At 49.0% G+C, this 19,819-nt stretch overlaps 1 protein-coding gene across 1 annotated transcript in view; it reads left to right on the forward strand.

The window, feature by feature from the left end:
* Nucleotides 1-19,819, forward strand: part of Slc6a13 (solute carrier family 6 member 13) — a 36,837-nt gene that overhangs the window by 15,556 nt on the left and 1,462 nt on the right. Inside the window, exons 3-13 of the mRNA XM_021190240.2 lie at nt 2,103-2,237; nt 5,266-5,406; nt 7,971-8,055; nt 8,717-8,849; nt 9,760-9,894; nt 15,961-16,064; nt 16,901-17,025; nt 17,973-18,085; nt 18,378-18,515; nt 19,167-19,269; nt 19,602-19,702. Coding sequence (XP_021045899.1) covers nt 2,103-2,237; nt 5,266-5,406; nt 7,971-8,055; nt 8,717-8,849; nt 9,760-9,894; nt 15,961-16,064; nt 16,901-17,025; nt 17,973-18,085; nt 18,378-18,515; nt 19,167-19,269; nt 19,602-19,702 — 1,313 coding nt within the window. The remainder of the gene's footprint in view (nt 1-2,102; nt 2,238-5,265; nt 5,407-7,970; nt 8,056-8,716; nt 8,850-9,759; nt 9,895-15,960; nt 16,065-16,900; nt 17,026-17,972; nt 18,086-18,377; nt 18,516-19,166; nt 19,270-19,601; nt 19,703-19,819) is intronic.

A 19,819-nucleotide genomic window follows, 5' to 3' on the forward strand; every position in this document is an offset into this window, starting at 1 on the left:
GATTAAAGGCGTGCGCCACCACTGCCTGGCGAGACAGGGTCTTAATTGGTCTGGAACTCACTATGTAGACAGGTTGACCTTGAACTCAAAGATCTGCCTGCCTCTGCTTTCTGCATGTTGGAATTAAAGGTACACCATGATGCCTGGCCTAGTTGTATTTTTAAGAGTTTAATAAGGAATAATGTGAATAAAAAATTATGAAAAAAGAGTTTAATAAGGAGAAAGCAATTCTTTGTTTTGTTTTCAAGACAGGGTTTCTCTGTTTAGCCCTGACTGTCTTGGAACTCACTGTGTAGAAAAGGCTGGTCTCAAACTCGCAGGTTCACCTACCTCTGTCTCCCAAGTCCTGGGATCAAAGGCATGCGCCACCACTGCCTGGCTTGAGACAGCAATTCTTATGTTTGCCAATGGAGTTACTCTCTCTGGAGATCTATACTCCTTTGTGGATATACGTTGCTATGTGGCTTTGTCATTCCCTTTGCCTGAAGAACCTCTTTAACTTTTCTTGTAGAGTATATCCTTATTTCATGAAATTTTATTTTCAAAGGATGTCATACTACTTTATATAAGAGTCTTATAATCCTATATTTCCCCTCTGATGTTGTGTCCTCTAAATGAACTGCTGTTCTCTTTATTATGATGAAATTATCTTTACTCTTGGAAGTATTCTTTCCACGGAGATCTAATTTGTAGAATGGTAAGGTAGACATTCTTTTGAAGATTTCCCTCTGAATTTTTAAGAGGCTGATAGCCTTTAAAATTAATTAGCATAAACGAATAAACACTCCCAGGCGTGGCGATGCATGCCTGTAGTCACAGCTGTGTGATCTTACTGCTGATGGAGTCGTTCGTCTCAGGACTCATGAAGCTTTCCGTTCATTTTCATTTCTGAGCCATCTTTCTCTGGGCACAGAAGTCCAGGCAGATGGCTCGTTCTCCTTATCACTGTGGCACCTATGCTGCTCTCTGGCTTGCTCACCTTGTCTCCAGGGATTAACTTGCTGTTCTCCTTATCTCCGCTCTTCTGTACATATGTGTCATGCCCTCCTCTGGTTACTTTTAAGGTCCCTAGCCCCCTCTCCCACCAAAGTCCTAGGACAGTTCAAACAATATGATTGTGATGGGCCTTGCTTTGGGTTTCTTCGCCTTTCTTTTGTTAGGTGGCACTGGAGCTGTCTCCGGTGCAGGGCTGGGTAGTCCCCAGTGACGAGGAAGGCCTACACTACTCACCATCAGAAGAGTCTCCACAGCTTTGGTATGGCAAGCGGGATCAGGCACTGTCTAAGGATCATTACTTTTAATCTTTTGAAAAAAAATTTTTTTTCCAGAGCCAAACCACCCTGAGTACGCTCAATCTCACCTTAGGTCATTTCCTCTTTCCTGGTTCAGGTAGAAAGTTCTAGGGTCTCTGTCTGTGTGGCCTCCCTTTTCTGGTTACTCTTTACTGTGAATTCTCCTGTCAACCTTGGCAGTAGCTGGAGGTTCATGTGAAGAAGATGCCAGTCCGACACCTCTGGTCTCTCTTTAGCCAATGCTTACGGAGAAAGACTCAGAATGATTACCAAAGTAACCGATTTTAGCTTGATAAAAGGCCTTGTTTATAATCACAGCCCCTGGAAAGCTGTAGCAGGGGGGATTATGCCCTTGAGAATAGCCTGAACTTTATGGTAATCTTGTCTCAAAACTTGTCTTTAATAAAAAGTCTGAAATTAGTATAATAATTTTGTTGAAAAAAAATGGAGAATTATAGTCTTGTGTTGAGAAATCTTGGTATTTATCATTCTATGGTCTTCCTGCTGTCTCCACAAGTGATATGCCACTTAGGCAGTAATCGATGGTCAGTGGGGAGTAGACCTGGCAGGCACTGATCAAACTGCACAGAGAAGGCAAAGCATAGACCCATACAGCTCCCACATAATTTGGTGCCTCTCGATCCCTGCTGTGGTAATAGATAACTACACAGTGTCACAGTGTCACCTGCAGTTTACAAGGCTCCTGTCTCTAAGATGCTGACCCGCAGAGTGGGGCGGTACTGAAAAGGGATGATGTGGACCATGAAGAGAAGATTGCCAGGTAATGGGCATCCAATTTTCTATCCACAGGTGCCTTTTTTATCCCCTACCTCATCTTCCTTTTTACCTGTGGCATCCCTGTCTTCTTCTTGGAGACGGCGCTTGGCCAGTACACCAACCAGGGAGGCATCACAGCCTGGAGGAAAATCTGTCCCATCTTTGAGGGTGAGTAACCAACTCTGTGTCTAATTCCAGGGCCATGAGCTAGTGCTTGTAATCTTTATTTAAGGTGACCAAGTGGTGAGAAACAGTTCAGAGATTAAAACAGGAGGACCACGAGTCTCCATATTTATCTCCATTTCCTCTGTGAGCTGCAGACTAAGGTGGTTTCTCGGTCCACAGAATGGAACAAGGAAAAATGACTGATGGAGGCAAAGGCTTTGGGTTAAATGGGTAGAGTGCAGTGCTATCTTACTGTGTGTGCTTTAAATATATAACACTGATTTTGTTTGAACAGAACCTACTTAATCAATTAGAAAACATTTTAAAAGAGAAATTTATTTTATTTTAAAAAACATCTTTCTTAAAAAATTATTTTTACGTGCACTGGTGTTTCCCCTGCATATCTGCTTAGGTGAGGGCCTTGGATTTCTGCTAGAACTGGAGCCACAGGCAGTTGTGAGCTGCCATGTGGGTGCTGGGAACTGAACCTGGAAGAACAGGGCTGAGCCGCCTCTCCAGCCCCTTAAAAGACAATTTTTAAACCAGAAGGACATTTCATCGATTGTTCTACTGCCTTGACATAAGAACTTAAAAAATTTAGACTGCTTCATTTCATATCTTCTCTCTTGATAAGATTTTAATTTGTGCTTTTATTTTGAGATAAGTATTGGTTCACAGGGAAGTCCCATGGACCCTCACCCAGTTTTCCCCAATAGTGACTTTGGTCAGAACTACAAGTAGCAAACCCCAGAAACTGACATTGGGATCATCCACAGAACTTAGTCCAGTGTCTGTGACTTTTCACCACCTCCTGTTCAGTGTGTGTGGTTCTAACTTTACCACCGGTAGATTTGTTTGACCACTACCACGAGTGCCACCCCCTGATGGCTGAACCGTGCTATCCCCCTGACATGGCCACATCCACCTTTGCACCTTCCCCACCTCTGTTCTGTCACACGCTATTCTCCTTTCTATTTCTGTCATTCTGAGAACAGCATTTAGTGTCCGTCTGAAGCACTTTCTGTGACTGGGCTTTTCACTCAGCGTGATCTCCTCTGCATCCAGCAATCCATCCAGGCTGTCTTTGTGTATTAATAATCCATGTCTTCTCCTCGGTGGGTGGCGTTCTGCAACAGTGGTGCACATCTGTTTAGCCGCTTACTCATCAAGCAATATTTGGGTTGCTTCTAGTTTGTAGGGGGCTTTATTTCTCTATTTAGTCTCCTTTCTGTGGTGCTTATAACACACTGCTAAGCAATATCCATGATTTAGGGTCTGGTTGTCAGTTTGTTTTGTTTTCCATCTTCTGCACGGTGATCATTTCATGGTTTGTAAACTCCCATCAAGTGCATACATCATAATTTAGACATTCTCTGCGTGAGGCATTGTGCTCATTTTCAATTACTTATAAAACTTTCATATTCTGCTAGCACCTCTGTGTGTTTAGATAGCTCCCTCCTGCTTTGAAGTTGTTTGTTTAGGGACAAACTCCTGGAGTAGGATCATTAGATCAAATAGATACCAAGTTGGTGACTCCCCCTTCCCCCTTCCCCCCAGTAGGGTTTCTCTTTGTAACCCTGGCTGTCCTGGAACTTACTCTATAGAGGAGGCTGACCTCAAACTCATAGAGATCCACCCATCTCTGCCTCCCAAGTGCTAGGATTAAAGGCTCATGCTATCATGCCAGGCAAGTTGGAAATTCTTGGGTTGGTTCATTAGATTGTCCTGTGGAAGTGTTAACTGACTGACAGTGTCACAAGACATTAGTAGCATCTTTCCCTTTTAAAGTTTTTGAAAATTCTCTTCTTTTTGTAAACAAACCAGTTCCCCCCATTTCCTGTGGTGCTCAGAATCGAACCCAGAGCCTGCTTTATACAAGCCTTACCGCTGAGCTATATCCTTAGTCCTGTGGAACATTCTAATGTCTAAGCAAGTGCAGAGACCGCCAACTTACAACATTTGTAAAATCATCAAACAAACGAACATCCGTGTGGGCTGGCACTCAGAGAGATTGGGAGAAAGAGAGCAACCTGGACTATCAGTCAAGTTTGAGGGCCCCCTTGACTATCTGAGACCCTATCTTAAAAAATACCACCAAAGTTGTAGCTACAAAATGGTATTTTATTGTGATATCTCACACTCTGGTAGCTATTAGAGATGATGACTATTCTTAAGGTGTTTATTCAGTATCTGTATTTTTTCTGTGTGAATCGCCAGTCTCTGCTTTTGTGGTTTTGTGTTTGTGTGCCTGTGTGTGTGGTGTGTGCCTTCATGTGTGTGTGTGTGTGTGTGTGTGTGTGTGTGTGTGTGTGTGTGTGTGTATGTTTGGCTAGAAATCAACTTCAGGTGTTTTGCTTCAGGCACTGCCCACTCTTTTTTTTTTTTGGAGACAGTCTCTCCCTGGCTGAGAAATTTTCAAATAGGTCAGTCTGGCTGTTCAGGGAATCCTAAAGATTTGCCTGTCTGTGCCTCCCCAGATGTGGGATCAGAAGCACATGGCACCACATCTGGCTTTTTTTCCTTTTAAACATGGTTTCTGGGGATGAAATGAAGACCAGGATCTCATGCTGCAAGGCAAACGGTTTGCCAGCCGGGCCTACCCTCATCCCTGTTCTTGTATTTTTGTCTCAGAGACATGTCAGTTTAACTCTGGAGAAATAAACTATTGTCATGGTAGAGTTAGTCTTACCTGTTTTGAGACAGGGCCTCATGATGTAGACTAGGCTGTGTTTGAACTTGTGGTAAGCCAACTCCTGAGGGCTGAGATTACAGGTATGTGCGTCTATGCCTAGCTCTGATCTTAGGTATTTAAAAGATAGCTCAGAACCTGATAAATATCAAAGTTCAGGCTTACCAGCAGAAGACAAGAGAAAAGTGCAGGACCAACCCAGGGCACCACTGGAGCTTAGAAACTCTACTCCTTTGGCCGGGAGGCTAGACCGAACGCTTCTTGCCCTGCAAGTGGCAAGCAAGTCCCTTCCTGCACAGGCGTGGGTGGCATGTGAGAATGCTTGCGCTGTCCCCTTCCCAGGCATCGGCTACGCCTCACAGATGATCGTCAGCCTCCTCAATGTCTACTACATCGTTGTCCTGGCCTGGGCCCTCTTCTACCTCTTCAGCAGCTTCACCACTGACCTCCCCTGGGGAAGTTGCAGCCACGAGTGGAATACAGGTAAGGTCATTGCTGAAGAGCCCACTTCCTTCTCCTGCCTTGCTACGTTCACCGGGAGGGAGACGCCACTCTATCCCAGGCAGCTAATCTCCATTTCACATTTTAAACTCAGAATCACCCAAATAGATTATGAATAAGAGGAAGGGGCCGGGACGGAGTTCTGTGATAGGACACATGTTAGATGTGTAGGCAAGGCCCTGGCTTCCTCATCCAGCACTCCCCCAAAATGTGAGATTTCACCAGCTGCGCAAGCAAAATGTTATGGACTTAAATCCCCCACCCCCAATATACTCTATCTGTGTACCTTGCACATAGAACTGACTTCTGTGTTCAGCCACTTATTTATTTCTATCTGAAACACAGCCTGTTTGATATGCCAGCTTATTTATTTGTTTTTTTTTTTTTTCACATCTGATACGATGTTAAGTTTCTCAAACTTGTAAATTATCTGGGCTCAACTTGGCAATGAGCTGTTTTGCCCATTATCAGTGAAATTTATGATAGCAATTAACTTCTGTGTTAACAAAGCCACACGGACAGCCCAGAACAATAGAACTATCAAATCTGATATACTGAGAACTCTTAAAACAGCAAAGCTGTTCAGGGTGGGACTTCTTGGTAGCCTAGCTTATGAGGATAGACATGTGCTCTGTGCAGCCCGTGGCTACTGAGCACCCGACACATGTCTGAGGTGTCTGAGGAGCAGAACTGTGGAATCTTACCTTTAGGAACTGGATGGGCTTGTGGCTCCCCTGCTGGGTATCACAGATGAAGAATGAGCTGGCTGCTGTTCTGTCTCACTTCTCATTGCTATGCCATGGTCACTGTCCAAGTATCTTGTAGTGCTTGTCCACAAGACCGTATGAAGGGGTGGTGGCAAGGATTAATGAGTTCTCAGGCAGAGGAGTCACTTGGCTCTGAGCTGGAGTTAGAATCCTTGACTCGCCAGGTTCAGATCGGCTCTGGTTATGCCTTCTGGATCTATGCCCACCTAGCTCACCGTGACAAACTTCACAGTTCCTTCTCAGGCCAGCCCCTGCCCATCCTAGGCTACCACCTGCATTCCACCATCTTTGTCAAATGAAAAGCCAAATCTTGGAGGCATGCTGCCCAGCTTCTCAAGATTGCAATAGGCTCCTCTCAAATGTCCCCGTGGCCTTGCACTGACTTTTGGTCCTCCTGGGCACTTTCCTTCTTGGTGCTTATTAATGTGGTTGTTCTAATTAGCTGGAAAGGCAATGAGGCAGAAAGGGTGCACGAGCTGGCCGCCTACCTTATAAGATTTCAAGAAAATGTCGAGGGCCTGGGGATATAGCTCTAACCTAAGGCCTGTGACTGCATGAAAAAGCAAAGAGCCCTACTCTCCGGGAGCTGTCGCTGAGCAGCAAGCGACACAGTCTTGGGTTTGCTGGTGCTGTGATGGAACACCATGACCAGAAGCAACTTGGGGAAGGAAGGGCTATCTGCCTTGAGCTTCCATACCACTGCTCATCACTGAAGGATGTCAGGACAGGAACCCAAACAGGGTGGGAACCTGGAGGCAAGAGCTGATGCAGAAGCCACGGAAGGGAGCCGCCTATTGGCTTGCCCCTCATGACTTTCTGTCTGCCTTCGTATAGGACTCAGGGTTATAGCCCAGATGACACCTCCCACAATGGGCTGGGGCCTCCTCCATCAGCCACTAATTAAGAGAATGCTCTCTGGGTACCTGCAACCCAATCTTATGGATGCATGTTCTCAATTCATGTTCCTCCCTCCCTCTCCAATGACTCTAGATTGTGTCAAACTGACACAAAACCAGTCAGCACACACACTGTGAACAATGTAGACAGGAATATAGAGAGAGGCAATATCCCTCGTCAGGCTTGGTGGTGAACACCTTTAACTCACTTGAGCTATCTTGCTGGTCCCCAAAGTATCTGTCTTTATATCCAGCAATATTCTACTGCTGATAGCACATTAAAAGGAGTGTCAACATTCTGTAAAATTCCAAAGTGGCATGCAGGTTACAGATCCACCCTCTATTGCTTCACATTTATATTTGTATTTACTGTTCCATTATCCCCTCACACTAACATCTATGTTCTACGAGAACACATGTTCTATGTTCTAGAGATCAGGGAAGGGATGCTTGGGATGTCAACCTGTCCCTCACCCAAGGCCACACAGCCAATACCTGGGGAGCCAATGTTCGAGCTCACACTCTCTGACCTTACCCTGCATCATGACTTTCCTAAAAGACATTCATACCATCCTCTAAGGCTGGACAGTTCCCCAGGGATAGCATGCATTTGGAAGCACCTGGCACACGAGCCTCTTCTTCAGTCTGGTTGGACCACACTTTAATGAGAATCTGTAAACAAAGGGTAGGAAATCGACAGTGGGGGTGTGTGAGCAGAGAGGTGGGCTGGTGGAGGACTGCTGCCCGAGAGGTGATGTGTGGGTCACAGAATTCTAGCCCAGGGCCTTCCAGACACCTTATTTTGGTCTTGTTCTTTTTTGGCCATGCACGATGTTGACTGATGAACTCTCTCTTTCTTCCTTCCCTGGGGGTTTATGGGTAGAAAATTGTGTGGAGTTCCAGAAGGCCAATGATTCCATGAATGTGACTTCTGAGAATGCCACCTCCCCTGTCATCGAGTTCTGGGAGTAAGTAAGGCCCTTTTTCCTTTTGGTTATGACTGTGTATTCTAAAGAAGGGCCTGAGCAGAGAATTTCCCTGGGAAGCTCTATATCTATAGTACCTCAGAAAAACTTTATAATTCTTATATTAGAGAGTGTCCATACACATAGTGTGTACCCATACACCAACCACCCTCCCCTGTGGCTGGAAGTGTTACATTTCATCTAGACCCAATCCCCAAATGTCGTTCACCCAAAGCTTGATCCCTGACCCCTAGCACCCTCAGATGGATGAGAAAGTCTATGCCTGCATTCCTCTCTCATGTTCAGTGAACACTCCGGGCAAACCGAATGGGGCAGAGTGTGCGGCAGCCATGCCTTAGGTCTCCCTCCATATTGCTACAAAGGAGAGCATCTCAGATCTCAGTGCAAGGAGCTGACAAGCCTTAGTGAAGAGCCTGGGGGGGGGGGGTTGCTCTGCTGTTCACACATCTACCCCCAAAGGGGCAGTCGCCTAGCAACGTTCATAGCTCTGGGTTCTAACCCTTACCCAGGAAGAAACAAATAAAACAAGAAGCAAAAAGCAAAACCACAAAATAAATAAAATCCAACAACACAGAAAAGAGGGCGAGGAAGGAAGGAAGGAAAGGAATTCGGGAGAGAGGTCAGGGTCTGTCTGCTCTCTTAGGAGACGAGTTCTGAAGCTCTCGGACGGCATCCAGCACCTGGGCTCCCTGCGCTGGGAACTGGTCCTGTGCCTCCTGCTCGCCTGGATCATCTGCTACTTCTGCATCTGGAAGGGGGTCAAGTCCACAGGCAAGGTCTGTGCTGGCGAGCTCCGTTCTGCCCTTCCAGGACAGCCTGCCTCTCCTAGGGCTGCCACCCCTGCCTTAGCCTGATCCAGACAGGAGGGAATGACACGGAGTTCATGTGGCTTCCTTCCTGGATGCCGTGCCTCTCAGGGGCTCCATCCGTGTACACCTGGAGGATAAATGGAAGGAGAGAGGGAGGAGGGGCAGCACCAGAGGAACTCCAGGTTGCAATCCACGGTATGCGTGAGCACCTTGCAATTCAACAGAGCCGTTGGTCCCCATTTTATAAAACAGTTCATAGTTAAAACAGCTGGATAGAGAACGCTGTCAGACCACACACCTCACAGTGATTCTCAGTCAGTTTAGGAGTTCTGGCCTCTCTTTACCCTAGAGAGTCTGAAGTGGAGCATGCACAAGCGTGTGCATGCGTGTGTGTGTGTGTGTGTGTGTGTGTGTGTGTGCATAAGTATGGACACATACATATCTGTGCATGCGCACTCACACATCCTGAGCTCTTCTGGATTCCTGCCCTGGAGGCCTCTCATAAGGCTTCTTTACCAGTCCGACTGCCCACGGAGGAGGAAGGATCACCTGGCACAGACATTTAAATACCAGACACCATTGTTTGTAGCTCTAAGCAGGTGTGTGGGCCAACGCTTGCGTTCATCTGGCCACCACACCAATACTGAACAGAGTGGAGGGTGGGGCTGGAGGGAAGGAGAGATGAGTTGTGGTCAGAGGCTTGGAGACATGAAGCTGAACAGCTGTGAGGCTGAGGGAGGAGCAGGCGGGGAACTCCCTTGGCCTTTTCTGTGGGATGAGGGCTCCAATGTCAGTCCCCATTCCTCTGCTAGGGAATTCCATGGCGCACCTTCCTTCCTTCCTCACTCTCTCCTTGTCTCTCCTGGGCCGGGGCCAGGTGGTCTACTTCACAGCCACTTTCCCTTACCTCATGCTGGTGGTCCTGTTGATTCGAGGAGTGACACTGCCCGGAGCAGCCCAAGGAATTCAGTTTTACCTGTACCCCAACATCACACGTCTGTGGGATCCCCAGGTGAGAAGCTGCCCAATGTAGGGCTCTGGGGATGCTTGAGCTATATGGAGTATCCCGGATCCTGGATGGTCACCTATGCGTCTGTGGTGGTGGTGGTCCGTGTGGTAGGGGTGGAAGTGTTCTGTTCTGCAAATAAGGGCTAGCACTTGTTTACGGTCATATGGAGCCTGCCACTGCTCTTTCTTGGTCTACCACTGCCCCAGGGAACCCAGAGACTTGGGACCCTGGCAATAACCCGTCGGGGCTAAACATCTTTCCTGGCAGGCTGCGCCCCTCTCCTCTCCTCATTCTCAAATTCCATGCTTCCCTCTGAGCTTCCTCCCTTGTTTCTCCCCCTCTCAGCCTGCCACTCCGTTTGCCCTGTGGTGCCCTCTCTCTGGCCCAGTGACCTGACCCTCCAGCCTCTGCTTCCTGCCCCTCCCCTAGCAGTTGGGCTGGTGTCCTGTTTCCTGTCAGTTGTCTCTTCCTTCAGGCCCCCTCTTTGCGGTCTACACAGCCTGCAGCTTCAGTGTGTCCAGGGAGGAGGGCTGCAGGAGGGTTGTGTTACTTTCCAGTGAGGGAGCACAGAGCAGACTGATTGTGAAGCCCTTGCTTCTGGCAAGTGTCTGCTTGGCAACTGTCTTGAAGGGTGGTCAAGTGGCCTGGCATGGAGGAGACTGCTTCCTAGTGTGACATACTGCCCACGCTTCCTTCACTCAGAGTGTATTAGTTAGTGATATTCCTCTTGGTTTGGGGGAGAGGGGAAACTCTCTGTATTAGTGCAAGGACCCCCTCCCCCAGGGAATTGAGGACAAGTGACTCTCAATACCTAGAAGACTGTAGGATGGCCTTCCAAGTGGTTAAAAATAGCAAGGGACAAGGCCTATCTGTGAAGCTGCTGAGAGATAGAAAAGCAAGGGGTGGCCCAAGGTTCCCAAGTCCCCCTGTTTGAGGCAAGAGTTCTCCTTTAGGTGGAATTTGGGTTGACCAGAGTTCCCAGGTCTTTAACCTCACCTGAAGGAATTGCAAATCTTTTCAGGCCAGCCAGACCAGCCCTGGTCAGATTCTCCTCACAGACTCCAGCAGCCTCGAGTCTTCCTGTGGGATAGGAATCTTTCCTCCTCCTGCCGTCTGGGTCCTCAGAAACCACAGAGATGCTGGCTACTATCAAACTGCCACACGTGGCATTAGGACTTGGTTTGGCTACAGAGCCAAGCTATAGGATCAGAGCTGTTGAAGTTTCCAGAACTCCAGAGCTCAGACTGTAAAAGCTGTTCTGCTGTGCAGCCAGGCAGCCTGTAGCCCCAGGCTGGACACAGTAGTTAAGTGACGTTTCTGTCCCATGATTCAGAAGCCCCTTGTCTTTACCTGGAACCAAATGGTTGTGACAGACAGTGGACAGTAAGCAGGCTTCTCTGTGGCAGCAGGGTAGGCGGATCAGGGGAAGTCAGGCTTGGATCCATCTTGTTAAAGGGATCCTTTGTGGTTCTAAAACAACAGAGCCATGAATCTGTGGGGAAATATCGCATTTATTTGTAGATAGGGCTGAGAGCAAGAAGGCCAGATGAACTGAAAGACCAAAGGAGCCCAATATGTGTGGTTTGGTCCTCATCTGCTATTTATAGCTAATGACCTGCATATCCCTGGCACTATTAAGAGGTTTCCGTGTCTTATGTTAGCTAATCCCCACAGCATATTAATGAGCTACTTCTATTTTATAGATAGAGAAACTGAGGCCTAGAGCTCCTTAAGATTTTGTGGTTTTGGAGATGACGACGCAGGGCATCATGCAAGCCAGGCAAGTTCTCTTACCCTTGGGCTTTAAGGCTGTTTACATTCGCATCTGCAACTGGAAGCAGGTCTGGAACCCCCACAAACTTTCTCACCTCCTTTGGAGGGCAAAGTCCCTGTCTGTTCACCTTGGCTTCTTGTGTAAGTCATTTACACACACACACACACACACACACACACACACACACACACACACACACAAAACTGTACTGAGCCAGGCCCATACTAGAGGCAGTGCCTGCTATAGAAGTTTCCGGAAGACATGAGCGTGGGCCAGGGAACCTTCAACTCCAGGGGTTAATGAAACTGTGTCTTGATTGCCTCAGAGAGGAAGGCTTCCTGAATATGGAGCTTCTGCTGCCATGGTCTGATCTGCAGGCTGCTGTAGGCTGCACAGGGAACTTGCCTTGTTCCATAGGTTTTGTGGCTATGGGCAGGGAGCAGTTTCAAGGGTGGCTCAGTTGTAGGTAGGTCTTGTCATCAGTGAGCAGAGTATTGCCTGCAGGGTGGGATATCCTGCTAGGCCCTAATTGAATGTAGTTGGCACTCCTCGGGAGTGTGATAATTCCAACTGGTGCTCGCCTGGCACTTGAGAAAGGTACAGAATCCCCACTAGGTACCACAAAGACTAAAGGCATGTCTCCCGCCAAGAGCAGAGGCAGAGAGCCAGGGGAGCCTGCTGGGTGCCTCTCTCATTTCCGCCTCTCTGCCAGGCTTGCTGTGTGCTGGCTGGGTTCCTGCCTTTCCCAGGCTCCGGACTCATGCTGAGAGCTGGCTCTAAGGAACACCGCACCTGCCTTGCTCCAGCCATGCTTCTACTCTCCCTCAGCCCAACCTCTTGTTCTACTGAACTTTGGCAGGGAGTGGGGGTGGATGATCCGAAGAGCCCTGTGGAAACTTTCATCCCCCATGTTGCAATTCTTATGAATTGGGGTGTTGTAGCCGTAGATCAGAACTCGTTTTTTTTTTTTATTTTTATTTTTATTTTGGTGTTATCTATTGTGAGCTTAAGCAAAAGCTGCTCATATGTGTGATGCGCTTCTATCTTGTCGGGCATGACATGGTTGGATTGTTTTGATCATCAAATGCATCCTGAGTCAGGTGTTGGCCTCATTGTATAGATGGAGACACGAAAGCTTAGAAAGTCGAAGAGGCTCATCAAGAAGTAGAAGCTAGTGTGTAAGAGGGGTAGGTTTGGACTTGAATATTCATTTGGAGTCTGCTGCCTTACCCTTCATCTTTGATATGTCTCACACACACACACACAGACACACACACATACACATAGACATACACAGACACGTACACACAGACACACACAGACACACATGCATGCATATATATGTATATATATATACATATACATACACACACACACACACACACACACACACACACACACACACGCATTAGGCACTTCACGTACATTATTTTATTTGTCATTGTATGGGTTTTCCTTGTGAGAAAGGAATGGCTCAGAGACGTAAAGTCAAGTAGCCAGGAATGCCTAGAGGTGGGCCTGGAGCCCTGATTTGTCTGACTATGATTGTTCTGCTGTAAGCCATTGCCCTTCTCAGAATAGGGGGCATTTATCCACAAATATGGAGGAGCCTTGGATCTGCTGAGGTCCCTCGGTGCCTGTCTCCCACAAAAGTCTCTTTTTACCCACACCCCACCAAGTGTTTCTCATACTCCGTTTTTTCTGGGTCAACCTTCTGGCCCAGTGGGAGACACATCAGAGTTTTGTTCTGAAACCCAGGGTGCCTGGAATGATCCTGCAGTGGGTCACCTGCCTGTGGTGGGGAACAGAACTGCTTGCTCTGTGAGTTCCCGGAGCCCCCCTCTCCCCAACTCCAGCAGGCTTGACGGGCTGCAGCTGCACAAAGCGAGGCCTGCCAAGCTCACAGCCAGAAGGTTCCCGTCAAAGGCCACATCTTGAGCTAGGAACATTGGCCCTCCTGTGGTAGCTTCTCTGTTCTCATTAACCTCTCTCCTGATGTGGCCCTTTCCGTTCCCCTGTCCCCAACCCCTGCTAGGTGAGGCAAATGGCCAAGTCATGGTTTCTCTGAAGATTTCTTCCCAAGTCTAAGATCACAAATATGTGTGGTCACAGGATGGAGCCACTGCTTGCCTAAGGGGCATCCCAGTGTCTCCGTAGGCACACAGGGCTGCCGCTGTAACACAGTGACAGTGCATTGTGAGGCATGGGGCAAAAGTTCAAGGCTAGCAAGGTTTACAGGGTGCACAGCCATGGCCTGAAGGGCCTATTCGGGAGAAAGAAGTTGGCATCCCGATTAACTCAGCCCTCTCACCTCCAGAACAGGAATGCCCTCTCTGTCCAGGCTCAACGTCTCTTGCTTCAAGGTTCTGCTCTTTAAGTGGCCTGGACCCTATGGAGAATACGAATAGAACAAAATGAGTGTAGAGAGAATATCTTGTGTATTGTATGGATGCATCACCTGTCCATTAAAAAGCCTACGGGCTATAGGAAAGGGTAGACTAGAAGGTGGGGCATTCGGGAGGCAGAAAGAATTCTGGGAGAGAGCCAGGTGCTGGTGATTCACCCAGGAAGATGTAAAGAGATGGGCACATAATACCTGAGCCCAGGTGACCAGCCATGGGGCAGAATGTAGGTTTAAATAAGTGGGTTAGAATAAGTTAGGATTTAGGCGGAGAAGAGCCTAGCTTAGGGCCCAGTATTTGTAAATATATTTTGAGTCTGAGTCTGATTTCTGGGAGCATGGGGCTGGGAGGAAGAACCAGGATCTAACTTCTACATATGAGAGGACACGGTGCTTCCCTAAGATAGCCAGGACAGCTTTGGGAGGGCAGAGGATGTGGAACACCTTAAAGGAACAGCCACCCATGGGCAACATCACTCTGGATTCCAAAAGTACCCTCACCTGTCTTCTGGTCTCCTTCTCAACTGTGCCCTCTCTTTGCCCAGCTGTCCCTAAAGGTTTGGGCCCTGACTTTGCCCGATGCACTTTCCCCTCATGGATATCTGGCGTCTTCTACCTCCCGTGCTCTTGTCTGGTGAGCTCTGGCCCTTCCCCATCCTCGGCTGCTTTGTTCTGTTGCTGGCTTTTTGATGTTTGTTTGTTTGTTTGTTTTCCCGGAAGGGCTTCTCAGTGAGCAGAGAGGACAGAAGGCTTCAGACTCTCCCCTGTCCTCTGCCATCTTTCTGTTTGGTCCCCTTGCTTGTGGAGATAGCATTTAGATAAGAAGAGGGGTAACTGGTCTGCCTCTGCCGTCCTCTCTCAAGGACTATGTGACAGCGATACTCTAGTTGACTCTTGGCTCACCAGGGAGCTTTGGAAAAGGAACGAGTTCCGGGCTCTCCTCCAGCCTTTGGGATTCAGAGTCTCAGCTGTGGATGCCGCCCGAGGACCTGGACCGATTCTGAGATGTCAGCTGCCTTGGCTCCCCTAGACTCCCAGGATGTAGAGGAAGATGGGCACTTGTCTAGGACTGAGTGTGAAGAGAGAGAGTGGAGGGTGGTGTGCGGCTAGAGCAGGGAGGTTAGGGCGTGGTTATGCTTAAGGAATTAGGGATGGGCAGGAGAGGCTGGAGAACCTTGTGTGGGGCCTGAGGGGCCACTGGAGGTGGTTATCTGTGGAAGGAAACGGTGGGAGGTAGGAGTGCTGGAGCCTCCTGAGTCCATCTCCTGCAACCCTGCAAATGGCTTAACCCTGAGCCTTGATGTTTTTCTCATTGGGATATTATTCTAGCTGTTAGATCTAAACCACAACATGCAAGGCCAGGTCAGGCAGCTGAGATAACAGTGACCGCCACACTGAGGTTAGGATGGGAGAAGTTTTTGCTTTCTACTTCATCCTCTGGGCCCCCCATGAGAGAAGGCCTATTCTCCCTGCCTGTGAGACACAGTACTGCGGAACAAAGCTACAGTGCTTGAAATGGCTTTTACGGTATGGACCACATTTCTTGCCATGCCTTCACCAGGGGCTGCACTGCCGTGAAGCCAATAGGAGGACAGGAGGCAGAGCCAAGGACTCTGTAGCCACGATTGAAAGACTGATACCCAGCTCGAGGTTGCGAGCATCCTCCCCTCCTCCCCTCCAAGTCTCTGTTAGTTTTTCTCTGAATGCCCAGTGTATGTTCCGACTGGAGGCATCCCTAGAAAAGACCACGTAGGGAACTGAGGTGGAGAACCTAGGTGAGCAGTGGGACAGGTTTGCCACTGTCATTAGCCAGGGCCTGGGGCATGTCTGTGTTCTCCCGTGGAGACTCGCACGGCCTTTTGTGCAGTTCAGCTTCCTCCTTTTCCTTGTGTAGGTGTGGATGGATGCGGGCACCCAGATTTTCTTCTCCTTTGCCATCTGTCTGGGGTGCCTCACGGCCCTGGGAAGCTACAACAAGTACCACAACAACTGCTACAGGTGACTCTCCTGCCTCTTGCCAAGCTAGACCAGGGTGGACCGCACTAGCTCACGCGCCCGATCTGTCTGCATCCTACCCTAGTACCCCAGGGGTATGGAAAGGTCATATAGGGTGGGCAGAGGATTGGTTTTCTAAAGGCTGGATGGCTGTGATTGGCTGGAAGACCACATGGGGGTTCCCAATTTTCCCTGGCTCCTTAAGTGGTTCATAAGTGCAAGAGAGCTATTCCAACAAGGCCGGGGATTGATTGCGAATGTCATGCAATGATGACTCTGTCTTGTATCTGGCACATGATGTGTGCCCTTACATATTCTCACATATTATCACTGCCCCGACCTACCTCCCAGACCCCCTCCTCTTGTTTACCTGGTTCACACTCAAGAGTTTAAGCCAGTTTTAATGTCATCTGAAATACAACCCAAGATTCTACTGTGCATTTCAAGATCATATCGAGATGTCATACTTGTCATCTGTGATTATCTATGTCCAGACCACATGGGCTCATACCAGAGTGACCGTGTCTCCAGAAGTATAGCAGCAGCATGTCAGGTTGGAAGTGATAGAGGGCCTGGGGTGTTTACTGTTTCCCTTCTACACAGCATCCTTCCTTCAGGACCACCATGGTTATTCCACAAATGAACTAGTCCGGGGGTTAAACGGGATGGAAGAGGGGTGCACTTTGGAAAGTCTAAATTCTGTCAGGGAGCCCCACCCTTGGCTTCTGCAACTGTGGAAGAGGCTGTGCTCCTCAGGGCTCCTGATAGCTCCTGCCCAGGCTCTTGGCAGTTCTTTTCTGACCTGCCGGATGCTTCCTTCTCCCATCTGCATCCCACAGGGACTGCATCGCCCTTTGCATCCTCAACAGCAGCACCAGCTTCATGGCCGGGTTTGCTATCTTCTCCATCCTGGGCTTCATGTCTCAGGAGCAGGGCGTGCCCATATCTGAGGTGGCTGAATCAGGTGAGTGATCCGGGGAGCTTGAGGACAGGTGCACCTTTTGGCAACCAGGATCCAGAGGTAACGTCAGAAAAGCTTCCAATTTGGGGGACTTTCAGATTTTTCAGACGAGGGAAATCTAACTGTATGAGTCTGTACAAACATTCCTAAAAAAAAAAAAAAAAAAATCTCCTAAGCATTTTCTATACAGTGCATTGACGCAGTATCTGGCACATGCTATGTGGAGCGTGTGGTGCCAACCATGTGAACCTGATACTCATACTCTCCGGGCTGCTCTAGTGTGGGAACTGTGTCCTAGGTCACAGGGCACTCTTAGCTTTCCAGAGGAAGCTTCCTATGGCTTAACTGGGCTTTGGCAGGAGAATTTGTTCTTGCCACTTGAATCAGCTGAAGAGCGGTTATTTAACAGTAAATGACTAAAAGAAATTCCAATTCACTCATCGTGGGGACAGAAAAGGCTTCTGGGTAGTCAGAGTGAATTACAGGTCCAGACGGAATGCAGCCTTGGTGGAGCATCCTTCACTACAGCTGTTAGCACAGTAAAACACCGCCCTTCCCTGCTGGGGTTTTCAGCAGCCTCGCCCCTCCCCCTCTTCTCTTACTTTCCTTCAGGTCAGCTTGGATCTGTTTGACCTGCTTCTCCAGGACCTCATTCTTTGCTTGAGACCCTTGCTTTGAGGCAGTACCCCTGGGTGTCCAGGGCCTTAGACCTCAATTTCTTCATTGTTAGCCTCTCTAGGTTCTCTTCTTGCCAGTGGTACTGTGGGTGTTGTCTGGGAACCAAGTAGAAGCTTGGGTGGCTTGTGTCAGGATGTGCCTGCTGGTGTTGATAACTTTGGAGGCAGTTTCTTCCAGCTGTTATTCCATGTCCCCATCCTGGGAGGCCCTGGGGTTGCAGAGGCCCAGAGCTGGCTCGGGCTCAGGGCTGTGTTCCTCTGTTCCCTCTGTAGGTCCTGGCCTGGCATTCATCGCCTACCCTCGAGCTGTGGTGATGTTGCCTTTCTCACCGCTGTGGGCCTGCTGTTTCTTCTTCATGGTCGTTCTCCTGGGACTAGATAGTCAGGTATCAGAGGCGGTTACTCCAAGTCTGAGGGATGAATGGTTGCAGAGGGCGACGGTTGAGTTTCGACCCCATGAGACCTTGAATTGTCGGGGACGGGGTGGACGTCAGAGGTGAATGCCTTCCCAGGGACCCAGGAGGGCTCTCAGGGTGGGTCAGCTCATACCCACATACAAAGATAACTGCTCTTGGATGCTGGAGAGGGAGGCTGCTGGCAGGAAGGAAGCTGGAGCTGGCTGACAGGGCTTGCTGCGGGGGCTCTCTTTGCCCCACTTTCTCTTACCCTCTCATCCAGTTTGTGTGTGTAGAAAGCCTGGTGACAGCGTTGGTGGACATGTATCCCCGGGTGTTCCGTAAGAAGAACCGGAGGGAGGTCCTCATCCTTATCGTGTCCGTCATCTCTTTCTTCATCGGGCTCATCATGCTCACAGAGGTGAGAGGCTGGGAGGCCAGATGGTGGCCGGGTTAGCAGCCGAACAGATAATAACACTGGCTGGGAAGAGCCACAAGACAGGCCTAAGGGGCTGTTAGGGGATACTGGGACTCTCTCTCTAGGACTCTGGTGAGACCCCGTGCTTTCTCAGGAATGAGTGACCTCAGAGGGGAAGTGGCACCTTGGGGACGGGTGGTCTTCCTTCAGTGTCACACTGGAGAAGACAGGTGACAGAACCCAACCCCCTGAGATACCCACTGGGGACTGTCCTGATCCCTTTTAAAAACACTGCATATACTGTCTGGAGCTTTGGGGTCTAATCCTAAATAGTCTCAGGGACAACAATAGCAAGACCAGCTCTCAGAGGGTCTCCATCTTCTATCAGAAAACAACGATTAAAAAGCAAACCAAACCAAGACATAACAACCACCTCCCCACCCCCAAAAGACCCAGCCTAAGGTTTTCTGTCTTAGTCTGCTCAGGGCTTCAGAGCTTAAAGCTCTCTTGTCTTACAGTACTGTCTGTGAGCCTTACCACCTCCCTGAGCTTGCAGAGTCATAGGGGTGATAGGGGGTCACAGGGGTCACAGGGGTCACAGGGGTCACAGGGGTTGACCCTTCTGCCTCCTCCCAATAATCATCTCCCATGCAGGGCGGCATGTACGTGTTTCAGCTCTTCGACTACTATGCAGCCAGTGGCATGTGTCTTCTCTTCGTGGCCATCTTTGAGTCCCTCTGTGTGGCTTGGGTTTATGGTGAGTGGCTTCTGTCCTGGGCCCAGAGCCTAGTGCTATTCTTCCACGCCGGGACTCTCAGGCCAAAGTGAGATGTTTGCTGCTCACACGTGCCTCTCCTGTCACACCTGTAGCTCGAGCATCTAGAGAGTCCACCTCCTGTTCTGTCTGAAGGCTTTTAACAGCCTCAGTGTTGCCCTACCCTGCTGTTGTGTGTGCCAGTGAGTCCACGGTTTCAAAAGGCAGCCACATCCCTTGTCTGTTTGTCCGTACCCATCCTAGTCTGTCTGGCCCCATCCCACCCTCTCACAGCCTGAAACATGTCTTCTGTCCTTTTTCCTTCTCCCTGACAGGAGCTGGCCGCTTCTATGACAACATTGAGGATATGATTGGGTACAAGCCATGGCCTCTTATCAAATATTGTTGGCTCTTTTTCACGCCAGCTGTGTGCCTGGTAATGGAACTCTCAAGGGGTAAAAGCAGGGTGCTGGGTGGATGTGGGTGCAGTGGAGTGAAGGCCCACAGCTCCTTAGGTCTTGGACATCACCTTAGCTTTTCCTTCATCCTCCCA

This window comes from Mus pahari, chromosome 2, assembly GCF_900095145.1.
Source record: "Mus pahari chromosome 2, PAHARI_EIJ_v1.1, whole genome shotgun sequence".
In the NCBI taxonomy this organism is placed as follows: domain Eukaryota; kingdom Metazoa; phylum Chordata; class Mammalia; order Rodentia; family Muridae; genus Mus; species Mus pahari.